General features: G+C 44.8%; 2 protein-coding genes across 3 annotated transcripts in view; one reads left to right on the top strand and one right to left on the bottom strand.

Moving 5' to 3' along the window:
* LOC121700683 (gamma-crystallin M2-like) overlaps window positions 1-16,568 on the top strand; it is a 222,207-nt gene that overhangs the window by 109,383 nt on the left and 96,256 nt on the right. For both annotated transcript variants that reach the window (XM_042083845.1, XM_042083834.1), the window contains one exon: window positions 632-696. In XM_042083845.1, the coding sequence (XP_041939779.1) occupies window positions 691-696 (6 nt within the window). In that variant the 5' untranslated portion in view covers window positions 632-690. The remainder of the gene's footprint in view (window positions 1-631; window positions 697-16,568) is intronic.
* Window positions 5,720-6,505, bottom strand: LOC121700651 (gamma-crystallin M3-like). Its single transcript, XM_042083774.1, has 3 exons — window positions 6,447-6,505; window positions 6,111-6,353; window positions 5,720-6,006 (listed from the first exon to the last, which is right to left on the bottom strand). The coding sequence occupies exons 1-3, from the start codon at window positions 6,453-6,455 to the stop codon at window positions 5,728-5,730; spliced, it is 531 nt and encodes a 176-aa protein (XP_041939708.1). The 5' UTR covers window positions 6,456-6,505; the 3' UTR covers window positions 5,720-5,727.

The following is a 16,568-nucleotide window of genomic DNA, read 5'->3' as shown; positions in this document are numbered from 1 at the left end:
AAGTTGAGAAATTAGTTGATATGTGTCAGGAGAAAGTAGTTCTACAAACAAGACCAGTTTTAGCGATTAAAACATTTAAATTGTAACAGGAAATGAGCACAACGCAAGTGGCATCAGTGGAATAAGTGGGATAATGGACTCAAATTACGTAAGGGATAATGGACGACACGGTGGTCTGTTCACAGAAATTAATGCACGGTCGAGGTTGTAAAACGGACATGTAAGTGCATTAATTTCTGTTTTGCAGTTTAAGCTGTTCGTACTGTCTATGTTGTTGTATTGCTTTACCAAACAATCAGTGAATGACCGAAACAAAGAGTTGCAGGAGTAAGGATATGGAGAGGACTTGTGTGCTTGTTTGGAAGAGTTTTTTTGTGATACATCTTTTGTGATACATCTAGTTTTGATATAGTGATGCTCAGATTGTGTTTCTCAGCATTAATTACACTGGGAGTTGAATGGCAAATCTAGATTTTTGCATAGTGTATAAAATATACCAAAAATATGTTGACTTTAATTATGGATGTTTCACTGTGGCTTATTACAGCATACATCAATATATTTCTACAGTGTATGAAGTTTTGTTAACATAAATGTTGTGTTTAACTAAGCTTATTCATTTCCCCGACAGAACCAGCAGAGGATGGCAAAGGGAACAATAAAGGATAGAAGAGGATAGACCCGTCAGAGATGCAGGTAGAAATACATCACAGAGGCATATGTGTTGGACTGACGTATAGTGTTTTCCCTGTGACCTTTAAAAACATCTTTTTTTTTACATTCTGATCTCTATTGGATCACATACACACAGTGAATGTATGTTGCTGTTACAACTTGGAAATCAATAAGGCATAATTATCCTTGTGTTGGATATCAAGATTTTGGTTAATTAAAAGATACTTGAGACGACTTTACAGAAAAATAGAAGGCACTGTCATTCGCATTTATTTTAAGTATGATACTTCTGGGTCAACACCTGAGTACAAGAATGCAATATGCCAATTCACGGTTGTCAGTCCTGATATCTCCAGTGAAATTAAGAATAATCACTTGATTGGAACAGATCAGTAAGACCTTATGTAACAGTTAAAAAAAAGACATCAAGTAGAAGTTTTAACTATCAATGCTTCTTTTTCCGGAGGGAACTTTTTTTTTTTGTCTTGTCTTTGATGAATGTACAGTATGAATAATCAAGGATATCTGCAATGTCACACACATAACAGAAAAATGTCAGGATCCAAAACAATCTCAGTCCCTTCGTTTTGGCCTTGCTATAAAATGGCTCCTCCAAAACACATGAACAAACACTGCCTGACAGCTGCAGGAGAGGAGACATTAGAGAGGAGCAGAGGTGGAAAAAGTATGAAAATATTGTACTCAAGTAAAAGTACCAATACTTTGATGAAATATACAGTGGCTAGTTTTCATCAAAATCGCTGTTTTTTTCTAGAAATGGAGATATAACGTCTTTCATGAAATATGAAGTGTTGCCTGTTACTTACTTGTGTAAACTTTCCGGGAAGTGATCAGCGAGACCTGGCGAGACTGCCACCTAGTGATAGACCCACGAAAATGGCCTGGTTTTGACCTGACGTGCATGCGTCACTGATTCGACCCAAAGCGGCAACCGAGTTATGATAAAATGTCCAGATAAAATGTCCAGATTGTGCGTTTTCATGAGTTTTCGATCGTCATTTCCATTCATCACAGAGTTCCCAAAATCACATATAAGGTGTGTTAGAGTGTCTAGTTTCGTGATTAAAAAAAAAAAGCTAAAAACGTAATATTACGTTTTTGCCACTCAACGCATGGGAAGAAAAAACGTAATATTAATGAGTTAATGAACATAAAAATGAAAGAAAATGACAAGGAGTTAAAATAACAGAGGAAAAAAAATGGGGGAAGGGTGAAGGGGTCAGGGACTGTTAAAAGCTAGGGAGAAGAGGTTTTAGGTTGGATTTAAAGCTACTGATAATGGGGCAGGATTTAACATCATAAGGAAGGCTATTCCAGAGCTGGGGAGCATAGACAGAGAAAGCTCTTGTCACCTTTAGATTTAAGGAAAGCAGAAGGAGCACAAAGAAGACACTGGGAAGATGATCGATGAAGTCTAGGACAGTAAGGATTTAAAAGAGCACAGAGATATTGGGGTGCTAAGCCATTTAAAGCTTTGTAGACAAAAAGCAGATTTTTAAAATTAGTTCTGTGTTTCACAGGAAGTCAGTGCAGTTTAGTTTTATGGATGATAACCAGTTCAAACTTTCGTTTGAGAACAAGAATACATTATTCAGAGTAGTTTTTTTGCATTAACAATGAAATGGCTTATAGCAAGGGGCATGGATTGACGTCAAAACAAATCTCTATTTACCACTGACAAGGCTCAAAATAGCATTAGATTTTGGTGGTAGTGTGGGGAGGGTCCCTTAAGACAAATCAAAGTATTGTAGGAGAGGGTCTCTACAGACAAAAATGTATTAGTGTACAGGGAAGTCAGTATATTAGCGTAATGCATTTTCTGGTCACCACAATCTTGACTTGTTGCCATTAGGCTTATTCGATTTCAATGTACATTAGGTCAATGTTTCCCCTAAATGCATTCAGCATTTTTTTAGTTTGTATCAATCAATATTACATCAGTAGTGGGTAGGACAGTCATTTCAATGTGAAATTGCGTGTACATATTTTCGGCAAAAAATATGGTTATGAAGACCAGACTTAGAATGGGTTCAACCAATCAGAAACAATCAGTAAGAACAATCAGTAAGCATTAGATTTTTTTATTCATGGTTACTATTATGACCGCCGCTAGTGCTAGCACAGCATGATCATATAGATTTTGTCATACACACAGGTACACACACATACACACAGGTACACACACACATACAAACAGGTACACACACGCACACAGGTACACACACACACACACACACACGGGCGGATTACGAACTTTCAGGCCCCTGGGCCCAGATGTATTAAGGGCCCCCCACTAATTGTCGCATATGTGGGATTATGGGGGTTTGGGGGTCCTCCCCCAGAATTTTTTTTTTATTCGTTTGATGTGATTTCCTGTATTCTGGTGCATTTTGGGGATGGCCAATGCTAAATTCAATCACATTCATAGCCTATATCCTGATTTGTTGATATTGAGGCAATGATTCCATGCAATGGCTTGGGCTTCAGGGCCCCCTGACCCTTTGGGCCCCTGGGCCCGGTAGGCCCGTGCAGTAATCCATCCCTGCACACGCATACACACAGGTACACACACACACACTCACTCACTCACTCACTCACTCAGGTACACACACACACACACTCACACTCACACATACACACAGGTACACACACACACAACACAGGTATACACACAGGTTTACACACACACACACTGGCATACTATGATAAAAATCTAGACATACTACAAAGTAGTATGTAATATAATTATGTGTACAATGCATATACAGATGTACATTTAGGTGTCACCAAAGAATACTTTATCCATTATTGCAGACTTGTCTTAGTCTGGGCAGCCGTGGCCTACTGGTTTGCGCTTCGGACTTGTAACCGGAGGGTTGAGCAAGGCACCTAACCCTTCACTGCTCCCCGAGCGCCGCTGTAGCAGACAGCTCACTGTGTCGGGATTAGTGTGTGCTTCACCTCACTGTGTGCTTACTGTGTGTAAGTGTGTTCACTAATTCACGGAATGGGATAAATGCAGAGACCAAATTTCCCTCACAGGATCAAAAGAGTATATTCTGTATACTTATTCTTACTTATACTAGTCAGTTTGTTTCTGACCTTGTAGAGAATATGACTGAGTTTCAACGATCATTTCAACAACCAAGAGTAATATAAGAGTTGCGGTTTACAATGGAGTAGGGGATGTTGAGAGAGAAGTTGAGAAGTGTGATTTTATTTTCTTCAGATATTAAATGCAGCACCACAAGGCTGTCATATTATGTACTGCTACATGGTACATCTAGTTTTAAAATCAGTGAACTGTAAATTTAGAATATTCACTAAAAATGTAAATTTTACTTGGTGTGGTGCCACACACATATGGTTTTTTTAACCCCATGTTCAACACATCTGTGTACGTGTGACACAGATTAGGTTTATTGTTAAAAGGATCCCCATTAGCTGTCACCAAAAAAGGGACAAGCTAGTCTTCCTGGGGTCTGCAACAAGAAAGGATCAACTACTGTAACACTGACAATTCAAAAGCAGTAAAACATTGTAGACATCATTATAGACACCATCAAGAAATATTCAAAATAAATTACAGTATTTCATTCATTATTACATTCATACAGTAAATCCAACCAATGTCTAATCCCTACTCACAAATTTAGATAATGTATTCTCAGATGGTATTTAAAAGATGCTTTGCCATTAATTTTACGTTCAGTGGACAATTATTCCAATGATTGATAGCACGATAAATAACTGTTTTCTTTAAAGCATTTGATTTTGGTCGTGGTAACATCAACTGGCCATCATCAGCGGACCTAGTCAAATGAGAATGAACTTGATCACACCTAACAATTTGGTCGTATAAGAAAACGGGTTGAGAAGAAAAGACAATGTTTCTGAAAAATTTAGTTGTGTTGAAATCCAGCCTATTCTCTACCATTAACCAAGAGAGTCCAGCCTATTCTCTACCATTAACCAAGAGAGTCGACGGTGCATACTACTTATGTTCGTTCTTATGGGACAATGCAATACTAACCTGGCCGCTCTGTTCTGTGCAGTTTGTAATTTCTTTAGTTGACCTTTGGTTGCAGATGACCATACAGGTGCACAATAATCCAGGTGACTTAAAATTAAAGATTTAGCCACCTGTCCCACGATGTGTGTACATACTCATACTCATCTTTGGTGTGGTTGACAGTTTATGACTCGATCCCAAGATAATTGATTTGGTTTTTGAGATGTTCAGTACCAACTTATTTCGCTTTATCCAATCAAAAAACATATTTAACTCATCTGATAAAACATAGGTGTGCATTAGGTTGACAATGACACATGAAAGGGCAAAGTCAGTTTTGTGAAAATACAATTAACTGTGCAGGAATTTAGGTCCTTTGGGCTACTTGCAGGAAAGGCTCTGTACACTCGTTTGTTTTCCGGAGAAGCATTAACTGTGTTGTAACGGCATCTTCTGTTATATTTTGCTCCTTATATCTTCACTCCGACACTGAATATCTTGTTTGCCCATTAGGTAATACAATTTTAACACACACATAAATCCTTCTTTATCATAACGTGCTGATTCACTAGGTGCAATACCCAACCAGGTCCGTGTCCGGCACTAATTTCATTAACAATAGCAGGTTCAACAGCAGGTTCAAACACACCTGGCTCCACCAAAAAAGTGAGCGTATTAGAGCCTTTCGTGTCCATTGTAGCCCATTGTGTGTTTCTACAAGGGGGGCCTCTCTGAAATACTAAACCATGTAATCTTGTCCGCTCATGCGAGGGGGAACCTTAGTACAAAAAGTGATTGATTGGTCCTTGATGGAGAGGAAATGTACTCTGAGGTGGCAAGAAAGATAGAAGTAGTTACCGGTAAACATCTACAATATTTCTTTTCTAATATATAGAGCATTGCACATCAATTGCATTTTCTTCACATAGAGTTCACAATAAAAGAAGGTTTATAGAAGTCTGTTTTTACATTTTCAAAAAGTTTTATTCAAACCTTTTAACAGTACATTCTCTGTAGTTTTACATACAGGAATCCATGATGCGCCTCATGCTCTGGAACCTCATGTTGCTCATTCCCATCTCCCTGAAGCTTCTGTACTCGCCAGGCCTCATGTACATCATTCTGCCTCTGAAGTGGGGCTGCTCATACATGAGCCAGTGGCCATCCATAACATGGCAGGACTGACAGTCGGACATACGGTAGCGGTCCATGATGGAGTCACAGTCATCCATCAGCTCCATCATCTGACCACCGTAGTTCTCCCTCTCGTAAATCCTCATTCTGAACTGTCCTCTGTGCTGTATAGGACAGACATGAAGTGAGACATTGGCGTTCTAATAAAATAACAAAATAACAGTAAACCAATATTGATAGCTTATGACTAACTACTAAAATTATTTACCATGGGGATCATGCGGCAAGATCTGATGCAGTCGCTCATGCCCATCATGCGCATGTAGTCGGAGTACTCGCCCCTCCTCATGAAGTACTGGTTACCCATGAAGTTGGGACGGTCGTAGACCATGAAGCAACCGCTCTCCACCCTGCAGGAGTGGCAGCGGCTGAGGACGGAACTCATGTCAGCACAGTCGCTCATGCACTCATAGGAGCGACCCTGGAAGTTCCTGTCCTCGTAGAAGATGATCTGAAATCATAGTGATTATCGTATAAATCAAATTTTCCCCAAATACTCTATTGGGAAAATGCTAATTATTATTATTTTTTTTCAAATACTTACTCTGCCCATGATGGTAGTTTAAGGAGTTTCCCTCAATACTGAGCTGATGGCACTGCACTGTCCTAGCTGGTTTAACCCTTCCTTATATATGTGACTGAACATAGGTACTATGTGGCCTCCTATTGTTTCTAAACCCCTGACCAAGCATCACAGCATAGAGCCCTTTAGAGTGGAGATGCTTTTGTCATATTTTCATGTACATGATGACTGGAATGTTCCTGTAACCTGGTATTTCATGGGTTTGCAGAGTTCACACTAGGGCTGGGCGATAAAATGATAGCGATATGTATCGCAATAGACATGTAATCGATATCAATAAAAAATATGTTCGATAGAATATTCGATAATTAAAAGCAACTCACACCTCCCGCCTTACGTATAAGTAAGTGTATATATACTCTTTTGATCCAGTGAGGGAAATTTGGTCTCTGCATTTATCCCAATCTGTGAATTAGTGAAACACACTCTGCACACACAGTGAGGTGAAGCACACACTAATCCCGGCGCAGTGAGCTGCCTGGAACAACAGCGGCGCTCGGGGAGCAGTGAGGGGTTAGGTGCCTTGCTCAAGGGCACTTCAGCCATGCCTACTGGTCGGGGTTCGAACCGGCAACTCTCCGGTTACAAGTCCGAAGCGCTAACCAGTAGGCCATGGCTGCCATAAATAAAAAGGCTAAATATATCTTGCATTGTTGCTAGTATGTGCAACTCTACCAGAGTAGGCGATAGAAGTAGGCCTACCTCAACACAGACTTGAGTCCTTACCCGTGCTCTCTCTCTCTCTCTCTCTCCGTCTCAACAGGTGCATCCCTCTTCAGCATGCACATAATACATTCAACATTCACAATCGTGGAAGACGACTTGCTAAATTGCTATTAAATCCGGTTAGTATCATTAGCACGCTGCACGAATAGTTCAAAACTGTTGCATTCAAATTGACTGCTAGGTTCTAATCATCTCAATCCAGATGCAAATGGAAAAGTATTTTCCAAGACTCAAACGGGCCTGTCCCAAGGAGATAATGTATTCATTTGAAACTTTAACACACGAGGGGAAACTGCAGGCTAGATCAGTGCTTCTTAAACTTTTTGTCTGGCGACCCCACAAAAAAGTATGGAAAGGTCTAGCGACCCCACTTTCCCAAAACCCATTTTAAGTCCTTAGCCCTAAAATTTACTCCATATGAACAAGAACAGAGAAAAATTAAACAATCACGATTAAGCTGCCGCCATATCAGATCAGAACGCTATGTGCGTGGAGCGGGCGCGCACACACACACACACACACACACACACACACATAGACCATTAGGCCTACAACGTTACATCAATTATATGTATGGCGATAACAATACAATATTTCTTTTATTTCCCTTTTCTGGTTTAGGCCTAGCCTACTATATTTAACAATTTCAATGGGAAGGGTGGGCCTGCTTCCGTGAACATAGCAAGCTAATTCTAGGAGGAATGCTGCATACGGCGACACAGAGATTTTCCTCCACGGTGCTAAGCCGACATCTGTATTTATTTTTTATATATGCCAGGGACGAAAATGTCTTCTCGCACAGATAGGTTGACCCGAAAGGCGTTAGAATGTCCATGGCAGCCTTGGATAATCCGGGGTATTCCTGGGCAACAGACAGCCTGAATTCATCCAGTGTTTTTGAGGCAAACGATGTCTGTATGGTTCGGCCACTGGATAGCTCAAGCAGCGCATCTTTGAGCTCAGATGACAGATCGTTTGAAGAGCAGCTGGTGAATGGTTGTCGTATCCAATCAAAGTTCTCCACGTTTTCCGTCAGAAAATATTGTCGAGGAGGCTTTGGAGGTGAACTTTGATGGAGGCTTTCAATGAATTGACATTCACGTCATCCTCCTCCAAAAAGTCATGCAGCTCCGAAAACATCTTAAAATCCCCACTCTCCGCACGCACTGCCCAACGCTGCAACTTCTTTGTGAAAGCATTCACTTTGTCCGAGAGGGTCAGGATGTTAGTGTTGAGGCCTTGTAGTGACAGGTTGAGCGTATTTAATTTGTCGAATATGCATGACAAATAAGCAAGACGGGCTATCCATTCCGAATCAGTGAGATGGTGCGCAAAAGCGGAGTTTGCGTCCGAGAGGAAGGTGCGCACCCAGGGATGGATTACTGCACGGGCCTACCGGGCCCAGGCCCAGGTGCCCAAGGGGTCAGGGGGCCCTGAAGCCCAAGCCTTTGCATGGAATCATTGCCTCAATATCAACAAATCAGGATGTAGGCTGTGAATCTGATTGAATTTAGTATTGGCCATCCCTAAAATGCACCAAAATACAGGAAATCACATCAAACAAATTAAAAATTTTCTGGGGGAGGACCCCCCCCCCTCCCACATATACGACAATTAGTGGGGGGGGCCTTAATACATCTGGGCCCAGGGACCCGAAAGTTCATAATCCACCCATGTGCGCACCTCGCTTCGCAACTCAAACAACTGTGTAAGGACCTTGCCCCGTGAAAGCCACCTAACCTCAGAATGGTAAAGAAGGGTTCCCTATCGCAGGAACTGCGACCTATTACTCATGGGGCTTGATTGATCGCCAGATGATCCAATCGAAGCTCAGTACTACAATCACGCCGAATGGCAGATGGAAGCGTCAGTCTAGAGCCCGCCCTCTGGCGCTACTATAATACTACTGACGCCCATCCCTCTGTCTTCTTAATCGCTTCGCATTTGAATGTCCAACAGCTCATACTTGCAGTGCTTAGCATTTCAAAGTTCAGAAGTTAGTTTCCTACCGTGTGGCTTCTAACTCGTGACAGCCGGTGTGAGTTCACTAGCTTTGAGTGCCAACGGTTTCGTTTCGACTTCAACATGTCTCGACTCTACCAATGCGGTCATCCCAGGGCGAAGGGGGACAACCAGCACCGCCGCTGCCTCGACTGCTTGGGTAGAGCTCACGCTGAGGCGGCATTCAAGGACGAGGAAGACCCCTGTCAGGCCTGCGCCTCCATGCCCCTAGCGAGAATCAAGAAACGTCTTGATCACTGGACTCGTTCAACCGTGGATGACGCTGAACCGAACCCGGCATCCACGAAGGCAACGGAGGGAGAGGACGAGGAAGAGTCTATGGAGCTGCTAACTCAGCTAGCCCCCGAGGATACCCTCTCCCCAGAGCACATGGCACCCAGAGCCGGCTTCACGCCCCCCCTGGTCCTACCCCGAGACTTCCCTCCAGAGTCTGAAGGCTATTTCGTGTTCGGTACGGAGTCCGACGAATGATTTGATGATTTGAATGCGCCAACGGAAGCATCCAGCGAGGATCCACCATTGACGCAGGAGAACGTGGCTAGCAGGCCGCTAGCTTTGGAGCTACGCGAGCTAGCCCAACGTGCTGCAGCTAAGCTAGGCATACCGGCGGCCGAGCCGCCCGCTCGGGTGGCTTCTCTATTGGATGGTGAATTTTTGGGTGCGCCCCCTGTTTCAGGACCCGCCCCAACTCCGCTCTTCCCAGATGTTCACAGGGAACTGACGAAATTCTGGGATAACCCTTTTTCGGCCCGCTCCCCGGTCCGTGGCTTCGATGCCTTTCTGGATGTGGACAAGGCTAACAAGCTAGGCTACCTCAGTTTCCCGCCAGTCGAGGATGCAGTAGCTAGCTACCTAAGCCCCGCGGCTCCAACCATGAGGATAGGAAAGAAGCCTGTGCTGCCCTCCCGTGCGGGTAAGCAGCAAACTGTGATCACCGAGAAGGCCTATCTAGCGGCTGGTCAAGCGGCTTGCGCTATCAACACCCAGGCCTTACTCCAGCGATACCAGTCCAAACTTCTCACGGAGTTGGCCGAGTCGCGTAGGGATCTGGAGGTGGTGACTGAGCTGAGGAAAGCTGCGGACCTTTCTCTCCGGCTTACAAGGTGTGCTGCACAGGCAATAGGACATAACATGGGTGCTTTGATTGTGTCACAACGGTACCTTTGGCTTTCTCTTTCACGCCTCTACGACGCGGAAAAGAGCCCCTTGCTTGACGCACCCGTCAACGCACGTGGGATTTTCGGTGAAGCGGTCACGCTGAAGTTTGAAGCGGACATGAAGAACCGAGAGGCTCTTCAAGCCTGTATGCCACGATCAACAGGGCCACCCCCCGCTCGGCGTTTCGGCTACCCGGAGGGTCCCAGGCCACCACCAAAGAGGGAAGCTGGGAATGCATTGCTGGCACTGCCACCGAAGTCCCCGTACCCCAGGGGCTGGAACCGGCAGCCGTTCCGCACGCCCCAGCAGCAGAACCTGCAGAGGCGAGACAACCGCGCTCCAGGCAGAGCTCCACGGAGCGTCCAACACAGCCCTAGAACGCGAGTGAAGAGGAGGGGGACGTGGAAGTGCAGCCATCCGTTCCCACCAAAGAGACCTTTTCTTTCCCTGGACACAGCCAAAGAAAAGTGCACAAAAACACATCTAGTTTACCCACACATGTGTGTCCAAAATTAAGTACACAAGCACATTCAGTTCGCCCATCTATATGCCCGAACATATGCCCACATACACTTTTGACCTGCCCAATCTCATGCGCAGTCAAATGTTTGCTTTGTCAAATAAAGCTTTGCCCCCCCTCCCCTCCACAGACAAGAATAGTTGCCCCCCCTTGCACCGCCGCTCTCACGAGCCCCCTGCACAGGGAAAACAAAATTCTGACCCTCCCTCATTCGGCAATAAAGGGAGCGGACATGAAACTAATTTTCCCTGCTTTGGCACAGAACGCAGAGGCTTGGCGTGCATGCGCTGTAAGCCCCTGGGTCCTGAGAACGGTAACGAAGGGGTACTTGCTGAATGTTGCACGCCCTCCCCCGCATTTCATGAGCGAGTTAGAGTCATCTGTCCCAGACACTCAAGCACACGTCCTGAGATAACCTCACTTCTCCAAAGCGGAGCTATACAAAGTGTTCCAAAACACGAGATGTCAAAAGGGTTTTACAGCAAATATTTTTTGGTCCCCAAAAAAGACAAAAGCTGGCGCCCAATACTAGACCTACTAGAACTAGAAGGTCACTGAACAAATGTTTAATGACGTGGAAATTTCGAATACTCACTCCACATTGTTTAGTCGGGTGCATTCGCAAAAACGATTGGTTTGTAATCCTAGATCTGAAGTCTGCCTACTTTCACATACCCATTCACGTCAGACACAGGAAATTTCTACGCTTTGCGTTCAAAGGCCAAGCATACGAGTACAGGATTCTGCCCTTTGGGTTGGCCCTCTCCCCCTATGTGTTCACATGATGCCTCGAAGCTGCGCTAGCGCCGTTACGCCACCAGGGGGTGCGAATTTACCAGTATCTCGACAACGGGTTACTGTGTGCCAGCTCAGAAGCAGAAGCCTCTCTTCATGTTGCCATGACTGTGGTCCATTTGGAGGGGCTTGGTTATATTGTGAATCACATCATCAAGAGTGTACTCACACCAGCCCAGTCTGCTGTATTTCTGGGGATAGAACTGAATTCCAGGGAAATGCGCATTCGCTTGTCCCAGGAACGGATGGGGAATTTGCAGACAGCAGTCAAGATGTTCACACGGGGTAAACATGTGACATCTCTACAGTGCCAAATTTTACTTGGCATGATGGCTGTGGCAGCGGTAGCAATGCCTATAGGCCTGCTTCGCATGAGACATTTCCAAATGTGGTACGGTTCCCAAAAACTACACTCATGCAGGGACAGACACCGCCGGGTGTTAGTCACCCCCCGGTGCATGACAGCTCTGTCAATATGGAGAAAGAAAGAATTGGGGGCGCCCCACTCGGCACGGTCGCACGATAGATAGTGACGACGGACGCATCCACCTCCGGTTGGGGGGCGATATGCGAGGGTGTGGCAGTGAACGGGCTCTGGTCTCCAACCCAGTCCATGTTGCACATAAATATTTTGGAGCTCCTCACAGTGTGGTTGGCCCTCCAACGTTTTCTGCCGGTGTTGAGGGGCCAGCACGTGCTTATCAGGACCGACAACACGTCTGCCCTCGCTTACATCAACCGACAGGGAGGGATACGGTCCCGCCCTCTATTTCAGGTGGCGAACCGTCTTCTTTTATGGACAGAGAGGAATGGTATCCTCTCCCTCCGAGCAGTGCATATTCCGGGGCGCATCAATGTGGGTGCAGATCATCTGTCCAGGGGCAATCCACATGCAGTGGACTGGCGGCTACACCCTCAGGTAGTGGAGGAGATTTGGACGCGTTTTGGCAAGGCCGATGTCGACCTGTTTGCGTCACGACAGAACACACAATGTCCCCTATGGTTTTCCCTGGGAGGGGACAGCCCCCCATTGGGGGTGGATGCACTGGCACACCCCTGGCCCGTCGGCCGGCTGTAGGCCTTCCCACCAGTGGCCCTCCTTCCACATGTTCTGGCCAGAGTGAGAGAGGAACACCAGTCACTCATCCTAGTTGCCCCGAGGTGGCCCAACCAGCCTTGGTTTGCAGACCTTTGCAGGCTGACGGTGGGCACACCATGGGAGATTCCACTGCGTCGGGATCTCCTGACACAGGGCCACGGCACGATTTGGCATCCGCGGCCGGCGCTGTGGAAACTAGCAGCCTGGCAGCTGAAAGGGTAAAACTGGCCGAGACAGGCCTGTCTGGTGTAGTGGTAAAAACTATTCAAAGTGCTAGAGCGTTTTCCACACGCGCACTTTACACTTTAAAGTGGCGTATTTTTGACCAGTGGTGCTCTGCCAGGGGTCATGACCCCTTCCAGTGCTCGGTCATAGTGATCCTGAATTTTCTCCAGGAATTATTGGACCAAGGTAAAGCCGCCTCTACTATAAAGGTGTATGTGGCGGCTATTTCTGCGTGTCACTTTAGCATTGGAGGTGCCAGCCCTGGCACCCACCCCTTGGTTACGCGCTTCATGGCGGGAGTGCGATGCCTTAAAGTGTCCCGACCTGTTCTCTTCCAGACATGGGATTTGACAGTAGTTCTACGTGCATTGACGGAGCCGCCCTTTGAGCCCCTCCAGTCAGTGGACACAAAAACACTCTCCCTAAAGACCGCGCTTTTGGTGGCGGTGGCCTCTGCCAAGCGGGTAAGTGAAATACATGCACTTTTGGTGCATCCATCTTGCTTACGCTTCTCAGCAGGGGGTGAAAAGGTGGTGCTGTACCCTAACCCATCTTTTATCCCCAAGGTGATTACAGCTCCTCTCCAGAGTCAGGTGATTGAGCTGGCGAGTTTTTCTCCACCGCCCTTCGCTTCGGTGAAAGAAGAGACATTGCATCGACTGGTTTAGAAATAATTTAATAGCCAAAAATATGCCTGCCCTGCCCTAATAAAGAAATATTTGGTTAACGGCGAGTGAATCCCATTTGCAGCCGTAGAAGAAACGCAGGACAAATTAAACATTCTGGATTTCTCTGAGTGCAACGATGATAGAGATAACGACATAAGCGTTTATTTTTTTGATTATTAAAGAGTGTTTTTCATTTAAAGGCTTGACTTCGTGCTTATTCAGAAGAGCATTTAGTGCTCTCCCCAATCCCAGACGTTCACATTGCATGTTTGTTTGTAATGGATGCAACCGCGAGATACGCTTGTCATAGGCGCCGATACCGTGGGTGCTCCGTCTCTCGGGCACCCACTGAAAACATCGAGCACCCACGTGTGCCAGCTTACAGTCCCGGCCAAATTTACATTAATTTAAAATCAAACATCGCAGTTTATGTTAAATTCAGCATCTCTCATAATGTGATTGGATATGTTGCTGTCAATTCCCTACTCCATATACTAACCACCAATGAGAGCGTCTCTCATATGAAAATTCCTGACACTTCCCACCTGAAGAATGCAACGCAAGGCTTTGTCGGGTCTTCAGCCCCGAATGTTTAAAATGTATATAGCCCTGAATATCATTTTAAAAGTAGTCTGACAAAGCTTATTGTTTTTTGACACAGCTGAACACTGGTACCTCATAGAACGTCTATAACATAGCCTAGGTAGTCGCAACTCAGAAAAGTAAAGCAGATAGAAAGAACTCACGGAAATCTAGCCTACAACACGCAGACAGCTTCATGCGCAGGGGAGAGAGCGCGCACACAGGTGCTTTTTATGATTGTTGGCTTTTGATGGTATCTTGCTAATTCACTGAACTGCATTAGGTGACACAAATGGTATTGCCTTTATCTTATAACTCCTTGTCTGAGCGACTACCAGGCCTATGGTTTTTAAAAGTCAGATGTTCCCTGACAAAGACATTCGAAAATTAAGAATATTTATTGACTTGAAAAATACACTAATTTTTGCAAACTTCCTTCATTCAACCCTTGAAGACATTGCGGTCTGGTGCGCTATGTAGATCGTTTCTCGTACCATTTAACTCATTGAATGCCAAGCTGTTTTCGAGAGCTTTGTCCTAGAGTGCCAGCAATCTAGACCATTGTTGATGATTTTTGTACAGCCACAGCATATTCTGTGTTATAGCTATGAACACATACAACGGCTCATTTAAAAGGTGAGACTTTAAGCTCTCGGTGGGGGCAAACCGTGTATTTCTACACGCCTCTGTTCCTGAGAAATCCCAAGCTAAACAGTGGCTAGTTTTCATCAAAATCGCTGTTTTTTTCTAGAAATGGAGATATAACGTCTTTCATGAAATATGAAGTTTTGCCTGTTACTTACTTGTGTAAACTTTCCGGGAAATGATCAGCGAGACCTGGCGAGACTGCCACCTAGTGATAGACCCACGAAAATGGCCTGGTTTTGACCTGACGTGCATGCGTCACTGATTCGACCCAAAGCGGCAACCGAGTTATGATAAAATGTCCAGATTGTGCGTTTTCATGAGTTTTCAATCGTCATATATTTCATTTCCATTCATCACAGAGTTCCCAAAATCACATATAAGGTGTGTTAGAGTGTCTAGTTTTGTAATGAATAAAAAAAAGCTAAAAACGGAATATTACGTTTTTGGCACTCAACGCATGGGAAGGAAAAATGTAATATTACGTTTTTGGCACTCAATGAGTTAATTTCTCAGAATTTAGGTCTACTAGGCCTACAATAACGTCATCACCAAATACATCTTTTATTTTTAGTTGATCAACCACAAAGAGTAGCATAGGCCTACTGTGCACAATGCACTGACGACTGTAGCAGCCCAAGGTAACCAGTTGTTGTTGAGAGGCAACCCCTTGTTTCAGATAGCCTGGACAACATGTTACCTGGGTGTTGCCTACATTATTAATTAATGGTAGCCTACAATAGTTAATTGATTCGCGCAACATATTAGTTGGCTCAAAGAGTAGGGAATCAGGATGGAGAGAGTCACGCGTGTGTTGCTTTTGCGGGATCGAATCCAGTTTAATGCTAGTTTTCAAAACATATATTTTTTACATGTCTTTTGTCCGAGTGGCTGTAATGTAGCCAAGCGCTCATTACCGGAGAAGTCTTGCAGCACACATTCTCTGCTTCTGTAGGAATTCTGGTACAATTCCAGCAAAATATAGCTAGGTAGGTGTGTTTGCATTTAGATCTATATATATATTGGGCTATGACCAGGTGGTCTTTCAATGATAGTATCATGGAATTTAAACTAGTGTTGCGCGGTGTATCGATACTAAAAAGGTATCACGATGCCTTCACGCAAAAAACAATACGATTTCCGACGTTTTTAGAATCGATACTTAATTAAAATTAACGTTCTGTGTCTGCGTGAACTGCTGCTCTCATTGCTCCTTGCATGCATCTAGGCAGGTGGGCATGTCAAGCAGGCAGCTCTGAGTGAGTGAGTGCGCAGCCAACATCAACATACAGTAGTTCTTTGCCGACCGTCCTCGGCCTTGTGGATAAAACAAAAGGTGAAGTGAAATCTGCAACTATTTCGGATACATCGCGAATAGTGAAGGCAAGCCATCAGGTACACAGAGGCCCGTTTGTGAAATATGTTTCATCGTCATTTAAAAGCAGTAGGCTACGTGTGGAACTTGGCTAAACACCTCGCAGACATATCCCAACATTTTTGTTCAAAAAACGGCAGGTTAACGAATATGCTATAGAAAACACGACTACATGGTTAGTGCCAAGTTCTTCTCTTCTGTTTTAGTCTAGCCTAAGTGAAACGAGTAAGGTTCTCTGGGATAAAGCGAACCTTCCTTCATCAATGAA

Source organism: Alosa sapidissima, chromosome 2, assembly GCF_018492685.1.
Source record: "Alosa sapidissima isolate fAloSap1 chromosome 2, fAloSap1.pri, whole genome shotgun sequence".
NCBI lineage: Eukaryota > Metazoa > Chordata > Actinopteri > Clupeiformes > Clupeidae > Alosa > Alosa sapidissima.
This window is presented reverse-complemented; position numbering and strand designations above follow the sequence as displayed.